Source organism: Numida meleagris, chromosome 3 (genome assembly GCF_002078875.1).
Source record: "Numida meleagris isolate 19003 breed g44 Domestic line chromosome 3, NumMel1.0, whole genome shotgun sequence".
NCBI classification, from domain to species: domain Eukaryota; kingdom Metazoa; phylum Chordata; class Aves; order Galliformes; family Numididae; genus Numida; species Numida meleagris.
Window position 1 is genome coordinate 22,665,094 of NC_034411.1, and position 15,339 is coordinate 22,680,432.

General features: G+C 37.6%; 1 protein-coding gene across 3 annotated transcripts in view; it reads right to left on the reverse strand.

Moving 5' to 3' along the window:
* The window catches only part of SYT14 (synaptotagmin 14), an 83,267-nt gene extending 67,934 nt beyond the window's left edge, over positions 1-15,333 (reverse strand). For all 3 annotated transcript variants that reach the window (XM_021392267.1, XM_021392266.1, XM_021392265.1), the window contains exons 1-2: positions 15,218-15,333; positions 4,582-4,629 (exon numbers count right to left, since the gene is read on the reverse strand). In XM_021392267.1, the coding sequence (XP_021247942.1) occupies positions 4,582-4,629; positions 15,218-15,230 (61 nt within the window). In that variant the 5' untranslated portion in view covers positions 15,231-15,333. The remainder of the gene's footprint in view (positions 1-4,581; positions 4,630-15,217) is intronic.

Below are 15,339 nucleotides of genomic sequence, written 5' to 3' on the forward strand. Positions count from 1 at the left end.
TCAAAAAGTCTCTATAATGAAGAGTGAGACAATCCAGAATCACTAAACAGCACAGTAATTAAATATCACACATAACAAAGTACTGTGCAATAAAAGCTATAATGCGAACATGTTATGTGGAAAAAAAAAAAGCTGGGAACTTAGAATTTCGATATAGCAAAGTTCTCAGCAGGTTTTGTGTTTAAGGAAGAAAAGAAACTGACATAGTTTGAATTACAAAATCCCAGTAGATGCTGCTTTGCAGAAGCATGGGAGAACAAACAAAAAAATGTTCTGCTTCCTGCGTGGGGATCGGTCATCTCAAGGATAAAATATTTTTTGCATATTATACTTTCACTAGTCCAAAAAGTATAAATCCAGGTTAGCCTTACAACAGAGAGTAAGATCTAGTACTTCCTCCAGTGTTGTTAATCCTAATGCCATTACTTTCATCTTTTGAATACATAGCCGCGCTTGTATCACCTTAATGTATTAAGTTTAGGACTCTTAGAACAAAATACATATTTTTTTCAGGCTAGACGCACCTGAAACTTGGTGGATTTGTCTACTTAAAATTAACACGATAACAAATAGATTAATTACTATTTTCTGAGTACATTACAGAAGTAGCCTGAGTTGTGTAGACTTTTAATACAGGGATTTTTCTTCCATCTCTGTAAAAAATTAGAAAACAGTCAACTTTGTACTTTCCATTTGGAACTTTTGTAGTTGTATGTTTCTGGTTATTAAGGGAAACTCATTAATAAATACTATTTTTACCACTTCAGTGAAATGCAGTCAGCAACTTAACATTCAGATACACGTGAACAGATGAGGATAGTTGACCAGAAAGTTAAAGAGGACATCGTTCTACTTAGAATATATTTCTGACAAAACAAAAATTCATACCTTCTTATCTTTTCAAAATTATTATTAAAAGTGACATCTTACATTGTCAGCCAAAGACATCGTCTCCTTGTAACTTCTTTCTTTTGCATATTAAAGAGCACTTCTGTTCCATTATTAGTCACAAAGACAGTTTGCTGAACAATTTCCTTTGTTTGTAAGACTGCTACAACAATAGAAAGAACATCTTGCAAAAGTAAAAAGGTCTTACTAAAATAATTATAAAAATCTGCAACTCAGATCTTAGTCAGATACTCAATCTATGTTTCCATCAGTTAAACAAAATACGTTACTGAGTTAGAAGTATTACTTTACATTGCTTCAAAACTACAAAAATGAACAATGAAAGCTGAAAGAGACCTAAAAATAGTGCGGTCACTAATTTTTTTGCTTTAATGTCACTTCTACATCATTCAGTGAACATTATACATATCAGAATACATTGAAGAGTTCTTCAGTTACAGATCAACACTGTAAAAACTCATCACCAGTCACTCATCTGCACAAACTGAACTTGAAAAACAGCCTTAATTAAAATATTAGTACATCTAACAACAGCTAACTCCAAGTTAAACTAGCAGCCTAGCTACAGAGCACTATGCAGCCAAAAAAAAAAAGATACCTTTTTCTGGGCTGTTCTCAAGTTCCCCAGATTCTTTCATATCCATAGTAAATAACCAAAGGAATAGCTTACATAATTCTTATGACTCTCCTAAAAATATTTAGGTGTTACCAGCCAGAAAAAAGGCAAATCTTTTACCATATTAGAATAAAAAGCACACGTATATATTTCAGAAAACTTTGTTCCTCTCTTCTGCTACATTAAGAATCGTAAGGGGCTGATGAACCAAATTAGTCACTGCTAACTCAGATAAGAAGGGCTCCTCTTTCCTTAGCCACACCTTAAATTCCCACTGTCAAACAGTTAAGAATTTGAAAATAAGTGTATGTACAAACTGGCATTAAATGGAAAATGGAAGTAAACAAGACATTAATCTATAATACAATGAAAAATATATTTTTCCATTTTTCAATTTCCAGAATTCAGCAATGTGTACATATGAAGACATACAAACACTGCAACCACTAAGCTACATTACATACAGAAGTCACAAATTTCAGCACTGTATTGCCCAATTTCTGAATAACTGATCATACTTCCTTTAGCTGAGAAGTGTCTTGTTCTATATTCTGCAGTCACTAGATGTTACATAATTGCTTCAAAATATGCACATTTTCAAGACATGTAGTATATTTACACACTTAGAAGAAGCATTTATTTCAAAATACATGCAAATTCGTTTTTGAGGTTTTCCAGAAAAGTCTTCCTACCGCAATCAATTTTTTAGACATGCTTCTCAAATATGTATGAATCTGCAAAACAAGCAAGACACCGCAAAAGTACTGCAAGCCTTCTTGTGCAGACTAGAAACAGACCCACCACAGTCCATCTTGCATATCTAAGAAACCATGACAACATTATGTGAAGTGGGAGCAAGTCCTAAAGGAGACAATTGCAATACATTTAGTTAGCAAAACTGAGTTCTGTACTGGCACCGTACATATTCACACAAGAATTCAGATAATTGCAGATATTCAGTAAGCATTACAACCAGTACTGGCAAATTTTTGAGTCTTAAAAGCTAAAAATAAATCTACAACCAAAATTAGTTTTATTTATTTCAATGGAAGCATTGTTAACTTCAAAGAAGCTTTAATGATGCTTTGAAATGAAAAGTCAACTCTTCTGCATTGTTTGCAGTCTCAGCACTGCAGCATGGAGTATCTAAGAAAATGAAAATAACGAAGGCAAGCACTTAAAAAATAAAAAGTGAAGTTTCATATGATTTTCATTTTAACAACTGAATATATTAAAAGGCAGGATTTTCTTTTTGGGGCTTTATTTTTACAGTTATGTCTTCAAGTATATATAAAGAAGTTTTAACTGAATAATTTGAGCTAAATGGTATAGCCACACATAGCCTTGAAGACATTTGTGGTGCCTTTCTCCATTTAAGCATCAGTCACCCCAAGGTTCCTACTTCCCTAGCAAAAATAAGCTGGCAAACAAGATAATTTAGGAACAGGTTAGTTTACTAACCAGAAAGATTAATCACCACCCACAGCTATATTTCAAGTTTTATAATCCTTGTATAAATTCTAATTACACTGCATCACTTGAAAATGGTTTTCCTTTGCATTATTCATAGAAGACACATGCTTGCTTGCTTTTCCCTTTTCAGTACAGGACAAATAAGACGGAACATCCCTGCTTACTATATTAGTTGCTTCTTGATAAAATAATTGGAAGGACTATGAGAAATACAGCAAACGAAGCACAAGGTACTGGGTATCTTGAAGAACTCTGGTTACTCACACTCGTTATTATTTCCCACTAATCTTAATAGCAATAAAAAACAAACAACTACTGCCTCCAAGTACGCAGAAAACATTGTTCTTAAATCAGTACAATACCCTGAAACAAAGAGGGATGAGCAAGATTAATGGACTTTGCAACTCCATCAGCAGGCTTTCTGAACTTTCTAGTTCAATGAATTTCATTATTCAGAAAGAAAAACAGAGCCTATTATAGAAGGAATAAAGAGCACCGTGGGCACTGACTTATCCATCAATGAAAAGACAGAGACAGCAATAAAGGCTTTGATGTTTTGTTGTTTTTATTTTTTTTTAATGGAATAACTTAGAGCTTAAAAGAGAAGAAAAGTGTTTTTAATTGTAATACTGTCAAATGGCATACAACTCTATATCACTCCTTCAATAAATTATTTGGAAAAGACAACTTGTGGCCATAAAGCTATTTTTTCACTTTAACTGGTAGACTTAATTTTGAGGGTAGCAGATAGTATGTGTTTGGGTTTTTTTTTTTAAATATATTACTAAAACCTTTAAGTAATTGCAGCGGGAACACTCTTCTGACCTAACAGTGAGTCAATTCAATGAACTAATCCTTGAAGAAAATTTTTTCTTTTTTTTAAGTAAGATTAGCTTTCAGATCAGAACACAAAGATTCAACAGCAACACTACGGCAAAGGAAGACGAAACAAGTGTAGGGCTGGCAAAGGGCAGGAGCAGAAAATAGAACTGTATCTAGTCACTCTATCAACTGAACTATACCACTAAACTGCAACTTTGGTCGTTTTAACTTAGCTGCAAACCTATAAAAGCCTTCTCTTGAGCACAGTTCTATTTCATACTCTATCAATTACTGGTTTTATAACTGATAAAGTTGTTTTCAAACAATGAGTCACTAGGATCTCAAGAAAATACAGGAAGAAATAGGCAGCCCACTGTATCACTTATTTAAAATATTCTCACAACATTTAATCATTACTTGAAATCAAATCAATCTATAAAAATCTGAAAGTAAAAGGCAAAGATTACAGTTTATGTATTCTGCGGTTTCCTACCACAGCTGAACAATGTTAAAAAACTTCCATATAACTCAGTGAACATTGGAAATACTTTCTTTTTGTGAAAATGCACATTTCATTTTTTCAAATTTTCAATCTATTCCATGATTTTTTTTTTAATTTACAGTGTCAGCATCAAACGATTTTGCAATCAAAGTACGCAACACTAAAATACAAAAAATGTAAGGCATTAACATTAAGGAGCTGATTACTCACTAGTACTATCCACAAGCTAGGAAGGTAATTTTTACAAATCGTTGCTTACCTTTTCTAATGCAGATTAGCTCATGTACACCACAAGTTCGTTCTCCACCTATTTGGAAATAAATCATTAGAAAACGTTAACAAACCAAATGTAATTGACTTCTTAGTAAAACTTGTAAACAGCAGAAAGGGAAAAGCAGCTAATCTATCATTTAAGAAAAATGCAAATGATTGTTTTATCCAAAGGATATTCTATATAAATTGAAGACTTGCTAAATAAGTACACGTATCTTTGGCTTAACGCTGCAAATGATAATCCAGTTGTAAGAGTTTTACAGAAAATTTATACTGACAAAATTAAAAATGCAAGCAAATTAACTGAAACCATTCTAAAACTATTTACAAAGTATAAAGCATTATTTCTTGTTTCAAAGGAACCATCATCTACAGAAAACTTCTCAAAACATCAGAAATATTTGTGACACAACGGAATGCCAACATAATTTTAAAAGTCTGATGAATAACAACAAAAAAAAAAAAAGAAAGAGAGAGAGAAAGAAAGGAGGGTTACCTCCTTTCTTCCAGGCTTACCTGGAATTTCTCTTCAAGAGGTTTCTTGTTGTTGCTGTTTTGTTTTTAACAAACTTAAACAAACAACAACAACAAAACAGCTATAAAAAATTTGAGAAATGTATAAGGGAATAGCAAAGTTGTTGCTAGAAATACTAAGCTTTAGTTTAAAATATTTTAGTATTAGAACTACAGCTAGTACAGAAGAAAATGACATATAATATACCTAGTAAAGACACTAAAGGAACCACACGTTCCTTTAGTGAAGGAAGAATACGTTTTCAATTACGCTGAATGCAATACTTTCCATGTCACCCACGACACAGGTGGGACACAACCCAAAATGACCTACTCCTAAGCCCTCCTAAAGGAGGAACAGGCAAAACTGTTGAAGATATTCTTCTAATGATATTGCAAAACTATTTAAAAAGTTTATAATGATTCCTTTATATTGAATATATTTACTCTATTCATGATCTTATTCTCTTTTAAACTGACACATTTTGGAACAATAATCCTGAAAGTCAAACCTTAATGACAACTTAATGTCCACTAAGCCTGTTTTCACTGACCACAAAACACTGTTTTTATAGGAATACAGAACTGAAGGGTTCTGTTCACCTACACTATTAAGCACGGTGCTCTGAAATTTCACAAAAATGCAGAACTGTTCTGAAATTCTACAAACCACCTATTTCATATTTATCAAACACTACAGGGCTCCAAAAGCTTCAAAACACTCTAAAACAAACTGGAGGTAACAAAATACTTTCCACCTAACAAAAATGTGGAAAAAAAGATGTTACGACACGACATCAGCCAATATTTAAAACTCATAAACACTCTAAACAAACTGTGGGTAACAAAATTGTTTCCATCTCATAACAATGTGAAAATATTATACAGCACTTCCTTCATTCCATAATAAAGAAACAATGCCATATAACACAGGACGTTATAATATCAGCTAATACTTAAAACTCATAATTGATAACAGTGCCAGCTGCTGTTATAAAAGTTTTAAGAGGATGCATGTTTTTAGCGTGTAGTGAAATTTACATTCTAAAGAAATAACTGTAAGAAATTCATCTATTAGAGAAAGAAGGATAAAAGAGATCAAAAAGTGGAATAAAACATAACTTTTCTACAACAGAATGTCTATGAAGCATGAAGTTAGAAAGCATCCTCATGTCATTTGAACTTTAAAAAAAAAATACTCAGCAATCTAAAACACAAGTCTTGAAGATACTTCTGAAAGGGAAACCAAATACCAGTGAGCCAGCCTGATGTTTTGTATAGTCATCATCATTACAAAAGATAGCAAATTAATAATACCCTCCTTTCACTGTTTTCTGAGGACTGACCAGTGCCATTCTTATGTTTTCCTTACAAAAATCTTTTTTGAATAAGAAAATTAGGTTTAAAAAAATATTGGCTTATGGTATTAAAGAAATCAAATTTGGGAAGATTAGAATCTTCTTTAAAGTCACTGCAGTCATCTTCAGGCTACGAAAGAGAAGTGACCAAGGAGTGGACCAAACACTTCTCTCTAAATTTTCCCATCCCAGTAGAATTAAATTCAGAAGTGAACAAAAAAAAATGAATGAAAAAATATTTTTTTCATTACACAATTGCTAGGTAGTCAAAAATAAACGATTCATCTAGAAATGGTTGTGAGTAGACCAATGAGCAGCATTAGACTTGAACTGTATGTTGCAGTCAGTGAATTCAACAAGCACGAGATCCCATCATAAAATATTAATGTTATTTACGGATTTTGCATTGGTATCTTTTGTTTTATAAAGAAAGGTATCTTTTTCAATCATTTACATTCTAAGATACGACAATGTTTCACTAAATAAAGCCTTTGCATTAAGCCTTTATAATCAACTATGACATTATACAAAAGATTTACACAACTTAAATTCATTATTTTCATTTTGACTTTTTATTTTCCTGGAAACTCCCAAATGCTATCTCATATCTAATAGGTAATTAACCTTTTACTCTTTTTCTGAATTGCCTTTGAATGGGACCTGATTGTTAAATAAAAATACATAAAGTGACCTACATGTTTTGTAAATAAAGAAAGCATCTTTTATATTTAACCAATTAATTAAACATGCAAAACATTATCCCCAAGCGACTTGGGAAGATTTTTCTTTTCCCTAGTGTGCTTCAAAATTGCAGAACTAATACATTTTTGACATCTTGCCTTTATTCATAGTTTAACAAATGAATACAATTTTCCTATCCTTAAAGCTCCCAAGAAGGCTCTCAGCTTTGAATAATAATTAACAGTGACTGAAACTAAACTGTAAATACAAAAATATTTTGCACAACGGTATGAAATCAACTGTTAATTCAGCCTTCCAGCAGCCTGAAGAGATTGTTTTAGACCGCTTTTGTGTTGGTTAGCTCACCAATCCCTTATCAGTGCAATGATCCTTTCAGTCTTTGAGCGTTAGAGTAACTGATTTTAAACCATGGTGGGTCACCACACTTTTACAGTCAGTAGTCTGATTTAGATACAAACTGTTACTAATTCTACTTCATTTTGACTGTGAACATCATCTTTTATTTAACAATTTAAAGTTCTAAGCAATTTTGCATATCAAACTACATAATACAACCAAAGTCAGCTGAAACATTCAATGAAGTTTAGTTTTCTCAATTTAAAATAGAGGTTTGGACACTGAGTCTCTATTTGCAAAGATGACTACCCCAATTTATTGCACCAAAACTGTAAAAAGATGCATGTCAAAGAAGATAAAACCACACCAGAATAATGCATCAATTAAACTGTAAAATTTTGTATTCTTCTAAACTTAGTACAATTCAAAAATTCAAAGACCTATGTTTGGGCTTGAGCTGTAACTCCACCACTAAGTACTGAGAAGGACTAGCCAGAAAATTTTGCATTGGCATTACCACAGAGTTATTCAGACTGGGAGCAACTTCTGGCTCTGTGAGAGACTTCAGAGCAGGATCATCTTGACAGTAGGTTTCTCATGGCCTCAGCCAATCAAGTTCTGCAGGAGATTCTGTGACCACATCTTCCTTACACCCAGTCTGGATTTTATGTTTTGTAGCTTATGCCAGTTACCTCATGCTTTCACTGCGCACGTCTCCTCACAAGTCAAGTACTACAGCCTCCACCAGTTCGGCAGCACTCTGCTGGAATCTCTCCTTTGCTGGCCTCTCTCACACTGGGTTTACGGCCCTTTACAGAGACAGCTGACATTGCCACCGAGGCACACAGCTGATCCATCTTCAACTCGCCGATCACCAGAACTTCATATCCTTTTGTGCAGAGATGCTCCTGCCAGCCTGCCCCCAGCTTGCAGTGCTGCATATGTTTGCCAACCCTGGTGCAGGACTTTACATTTGTCACTGCTGAAGCTCACAACAGCCCGCACTTTAAGCTTGCTGAGCACCTGCCTGATAGGAGCCCTGCCCTCCTGCATACTAACTGCTTCCCTCTCTGCTGTCACCCACAAACTCAGTGAAGGTACATTCCATCCCTCTGACAAATACGTCAAAGTCTCGGTTCCAGAATCAATCTTGTGCTGCAAGTCAGGACACTGTGTATAAAACAAGTTATTCTTCAGTTTAGCAGCAAATCCACACATAAGTACTTGCAGCAGAATTACATCACATAGCTGAAGTCTGTCATCAGGTGTGACTTTGGAGGCAGACTTGTTATGCGACAAATTACTTTCCAATTGAGGTTTGTATTTTCATTAGCATTTTCATAAGTTTAGACATCGTTCAGCAAACATTCACTTAACATTTTATTCAACATTAGACAATTGCTTCTTCCATTGGCTAACTCACGATATCTCGGTGCGGAATTACAATGCCATGCATGCTAAGCAGCATAACCAGTGAAAAATCTGGTTTTAAATGAATGGATAGCTAACCATAAAAAAATAATAAAGAGAGCTGAAAACACTTCACAGAATAGTAACTCTATAGCTGGTATCAGTATGGTATTTTTCCTTAAGAGGTTACATAGACTCATCTGCCCATCTCACCCACAGTGTAAAATCACCTCTGCATTCCTGCGGCACTCTTTACAATTTTAGTCTAGAAGTCTGCAATACTGTATATGTAAAAAATGAAACGTTTACAGTTGAATGCTTGGTATGAGTTAAAAAGCAAACAACATTAGAATTTATTAGTAAAGAGACACCAAGTACAAAAAAAATCAAATTTTCTATACACACACCCTGCACATTTTGTGCAGTTTGGGTCTCCTCTCCGTCTCTCTATCTCAAAGGATAAAACAGAATCACTGAAGCCACAGTACACAGGTCAATAAAGAATGATTACTCACTGCCTCACCTGCTAATAAGAGAAATAAGGATCTGATTAAATTAGCAGCAGAGGTGTTCAAGACAAGAAGTCTTCAAGAGTATAAGTATTATAAAAACAGAACACTGATTTTCCACTCCTACCGTACAGATCTCTCCTCTGCTAGCAACATTTAAAATTATTATCTATTAATTCCTTCGCCTGTAGACAAGGTTATCTATCTGCCCTGACTTAAGAATACTCTGTTATCTGACCATAAAAGCAGCGACAAACGTTATTTTTTTACACAGAAAATATTTAATTTTTAATTAGACTTCTATTCAACAGTACCAGTGCCAATAACCAATGAATTAGCAATCAATGACAATTAATTAAGAATAGCATAGTCATTTCTGTTTCTCAAACAAATTGCATGATCAATCCTACCCACACTGAAACAAATGGAATCTGTGTGTCCAATTCTACCCACACTGAAAATAAATGGAAGCTGTGTGTCCAATCCTACCCACAGTGAAATGAATTGAAGCATCTCCACTTATAAGAACACGAAAATATTATCTCAGCTTCCTTTCTACCCACAATCACAAGACACTTTTCTTTCCTCACTCTTCTGACGACTGAAACACAATTTTACCTTGTTTTTAGTCAAGTACTTCTTCCAGTAAGTCTTATTAGTGGAAACGAAGAGGTATGGGATATATAACATTCCATATTAATGGTTTCCATCAGACCTGATATAAAACCTCTGCAACTATTCTTTCATTCTTCCAATAAGAGTAGAAAGTGAACCAGCAGCTATAGTAAGAGTGGTTACCTCGCTGCACATGACAATAAGAATATACTCTATCATCAAATGCTCTGGAAATAAGAAGGTGTCAATAACAAAAATTGATAGTAACAAGGTGATAAAAAAATTTAGTATGACTTTTAGCTAATTCCTACAGTTTGTAGTTAGTTAATACCACTGAATCAACATCTAGAGCTAAGTTTCTCAACAGAAAGCAAGCCAAGAAACATATCTTTATGATTAATAATCCATGGACTTATGCATAATTTATTTCAAAAGTATACATTTTAAGAAATTAGTTAATCAAAGAAATTGCAAGAAAAACACACTCATGGAAGCAGCACATGTAATCAGCTTCCTCATATTTCAGATTAACCAGTAAGCTTGGGGTACAAAGAGAAACTGCTAGCAAAAATTTATATTTCAAAAGCTTCCAGTCAGTAAGAAAAAATCCTTATTTTAGACTACAAAACAAATATACTGGTAAGATATGTGTCAATCATTCTGAACCTATCATTTTTCACATCAGGGATGTTCCTCTGCAGAATGTAACATATTTGACCACAAACTCAACATTCATTTGCTGTCTTACAAATAATCATGCCAAAATTTCTCCGTATCACTCGAGAGATGGATTTACACAGACAGCAGAAAATTTCTCTCACCTCCAGGAGTTAAATACTCAAAGATTAGGAATGGCAAGGATTAAAAGCTGACTTGAAATCCCCACTCCAATCCTCAGGCGTACATTTAGTTCGACACACAATATAAGACCTTTGGCCTCTCCCGCACAAGAACTGACAATGTTTGGGAGAAAGCCTGAGAGTGTCAACTCTGGCTCGTTCCCATCCTTCATTACAAAAGCTGCAAGAAGTCTAGTGAGTTGGCTGGGGAATAATGTGAAGAGAAAGCCTGACCCAAGAGTTACAGCAGTTGAAAGATCTCCAGAAGACAGCAAGACTCCTTCCTCTTAGCTATAAATCTCTATTTTGATGGATGATATAAGCCAATACTTTTAATCAGGTAGACACTGGGGGTTTGCTTTCCTTCATGTCCATCCTGCATGCCAAGAGTTTCAATTTGCAATAGTGCCAAGCATTCAAAATGAACTGGATTCCAGAATTTCACTCTGAACAGATCGGCTCTTTTTATATCAAGTATGACGGTTTCATCTCAGTCCATGGGGAGTTTGTCAAAAAGATGTCTGCAGAGCATTACAGGTTAGATTTTTTTTTAAAAGGCGCCCCACTGTATTACCTTAAAGTAGACAGAGAACTAATGGCTTTTTAATTTCAGCTGGCCCAGCAGTACCGTGGTGATGATGTAACACAAATCCATGCAGGAAACTGTTAATTTTGCACATGGCAATGTTTTACTGTCATCAGCAAACAATGCAGGGAACCATACTTAAAATGACAATAAAAAAAATTAACACCTGATAATATTCACTGGACAGTGAATGAGCATAAAACAATATTAAACAGATTCTGTATGACTGATCAAATCAGATACCTCGACAACTGATCCACTCCACATTTAACAAACACATTGAAAGTGGGTCTAACATGGGTACAAAATGTGGCTTCTTACATTTAGGCTTTATTTAACACTGCTGCTTCTCCTTGACACCTCCCTTGGCTACACCAGCTTAGATTCAGAAGCAGTACTCAATCCTATTCGGCAGTTAGCCTATTCAGGTCAGCACTAACCTGAGGATCTCCTTGCCATCTTACACCCTCGTAATGCCTACTGCAGCAATACCCCAGGTAAAGCAGAAGTCAAGACAAGGCTATTTCTTAGAGCAGATTCAACCCATGGGCCACACATATGACACCCCTACCCAGGCACTGCACACAGCTCATTCTTCTTTCCTTCGTTTCTTCTCTGAATTATGAAGCTTGTGACTATGCATAGTTTTAAAGTAATCCTTATGAAGCAGTGTTTTAACACCTCTCTCTTCTTACATTCATGAATGAAAAGTAGCTTCACTTGGTACTTTTGGCTTTGTTTCCCAAGAAAGTGAGGGTTATGTAACCAAACAGTCTGTTTCCCACCTCATTCTTCCATTGCTGATGAATTCACAGGCCAATTAACACCAAAACTGATACAAAGTTGCCAGAACACAATACTTTTACGATTTAAAGTTTCATGAAAATCAGCAACCATCTACAGCACAGCCACAGATCTCACCAAATGCAGGGGCAGCCAGCCTACTGCCAATCAAACAGCTGGCAGATGAGGAATGAAAAGGAAGACAAGCTTGCCAGAAACATCAGAGAGCTGAGGGCACTCCAGAGACACTCAGGAGATGCAGGGACAAAATGAAAGGTATTCAAAAGCTTAGACGTGAGGAGGACCTCTGCATACTACAGGAAGAACCATAAACAGAAGGGAAAGTGTTACACTGATGGGATCAGAAGAGGAAAATATGAAAAGCCATCTTCATTAGTCTCATTACTCAACCAGTAATTTATAAATCAGAGCAGTATGCTGTAAGCCTTTCTTCTCTACTACATTCATTCATCTGTATGGCTCACTATTCTCTTCTACATTGCTTCTGAATTCTTAGCACTAATCTCACAAGGAAAAAGAACTGTCTGAAACGGTTCACCTCTAAATGCATTCCATTCCTTGACAAATATTGTTTTGTACAGCCTATACCATGTTACATGCCCAAGTGAAGTTCAAACACAGAAGTAGTAAATCCATGAGGTTACACAATTCTGTGTTCGCCTATTCAGGTTATAGGGCCTCCACAGTGACCTTTATGTTTCTTTTCCATCCTCTCTGCAATATGACTTCCATTGCTAGCTCCTCACCCAGAATCACATCAAAACTCTTAAATCACGTGCCAAAGTCTTGCTGTTGCTCAGAACAGGATAAAGAAATCAAATGACTGCTGCCACAAGGAACATCACCATGGTGATGCTGAAGGACTCTCAGAAACAGCCCCCAACTCTCACTCAAAGGAATTTTGTATTATTTTACATTTATTTTTCAATTAGAAGTTTTTAGTCATGCTTATCTCATATGGCTTTACCAAAAATTAAACACCCTCCTTTCTGCCCCCTCAAAAAATCTATGTAACTTCACAGTCTTTAAAACCATGCAAAGTATCTTGTTTACTTGATTTAAAACATTTACATATTTACTTGGATATTAAACAAATTCTATATTTTGACATTTTCAGGTGTGATCCTGACTTCAAGAGTCAGTACTCACCCCAACCAAGCTCATGTTTTTAAACACTGCTGACCAGTAAACAGTGTTTATGAGGGGTGGATACTGTAACACAAACAGGAGGAGGAGAAGTATACTGAACAAGAATTGGAACACCCACTAACAAACCTACAGCAGTCTGCTATTCCATTGAGAACATGGAGGATTCCTGCTGCAGAATACATCAGGAGAACAAGCTTTGTTTTCTGTTTCCAGGAAAGAGAACTAAGTAAAAAACCCAGCAGATCAGTTTCACAATTTTACCCTGCCTCACCTTTAACTGTAAACTATAAACCAAATTTTGGACTCACAGGATGGTTTGGGTTGGAAGGGACTTTAAAACCCATCCAGTTCCAAGCCCCCTGCCTTGGGCATGGACCCCTCCCACCAGACCAGGCTGTCCAAAGCCCCATCCAACCGGGCCTTGAGCACATCCAGAGCTTATGCCCCATTATGGATGCTTCAGTTCCAGAAGACATTTGTTCTATTTCTGTAGCCAGGCCCCAGTGAAAAGCGTTGCATTCTTTTCACAAGTGAGATTGCTTAATTTATTCACGAGCATTTGTTTTAATTTTTAAGAAGTAAAATCCTAAATCCTCTGAAAATATGAAATACAAATTTTATTTGTCGTGAATGTTTTCCATTCTAAAAAAATTCTTGAGGAGTTCTGGAATAATGTAGTCTAAGAGGGAAACAGATTTTGAGGGCCGGTCCACTGTCTTTCTGAGCCTGAGTTGGTTAAAAAACCCAGCTCCAGCAGGCAACGTTGCTGTCTTCATGCTAACACGAAGACGGCTTTTCAGCACTGGCCAGCTCCGGTCCTGGGGCGCACAGCTTCCGAGGCAGGCTGAACGGGCAGCTCTGCCTGTGCAGCGCAACTTCTCCTTCCTGAGGCCTCATTCACTAATTCAAGGCAACTGACAGCACAGAAGGGGATAAATAAAGGGGAGCAGCTTGTTTATTTTCCCGATAGTTTCCCTAGAGTCTTTAGGCTAGGACAAGGGAGGCTTGCAAAACCAAGCACTGTGGTGGTCAAAGCGGCATACCTTAAAATCTTGTTTTCCTGGAACTAAAGTTCTAAGAATTTTTTAAGGATATGTAACAAAGTGTACAATCCCTCTCAGAATGGAGAAGGAAGGCTTCAAAACAAAGCCCTTCCTTTCCAGACGACCATCTCCAAGCAGACCCAACAAGTGCCGAGTGCATCTCACTCCTTTGTTGTTGTTGTTCTCCCGAGCGATGGGCAGAGCACCGCGGACGCAAGCAGTCTGCTGGCTCCCAGCAGCCGGAGGGGTACCCCAGGCTCCGAGGCCAGAGGGGCAGGCTAGTTGTAAAGCAGCCCATCAAGTCCCCCGGGAGAGGAAGGTTTACACGGCGCACCTTGTCGCGACTGGCACCCACCCCCGGGGCTGCTCGCAGGCACTCTCTGCCCGCAGAACCCTGTGGCACAGCCCCCTGCCAGCACCGACCCCGGCCGGGCCGCCGAGCTTTGGAGCAGCCGCCCTCGCCACCCCAAGGGCGCCTCACGGCAGCGGGAGGAGGCTCCGGCCACAACGCCGCTGCCGTCTTCGCAGCGCCCACGGGCACTCGCCCGGCATCCGTCCTCCTCTCCGCGGCTGCCGGGCTGAGCAGAAGGGAGGACGGGGAGGAGGCGCCCCGCGCTCCCCTCAGCCCGGCTGCGCCCCCCAGCCAACCCCAGCCGCGGCGGGAGCCGTCCCCCTCCCCGTGCCCGGGGGAGGGGAGGTGGGCCGTGGGAGGAGGGGAGCGAGCGGGGACGAGGGGAGCCCGTTATTGGCCTACTTACCATCAATCGCCATGATCCCCGCGGTGGGCCGTACCAACTGGAGCGCACGCAGTAGAGGCGCTGCCGAGCGCCGCGGCTGCCAGACGGGAGCGCCGCTCGGGGCCGGGCGGGGGCGGCGGGGA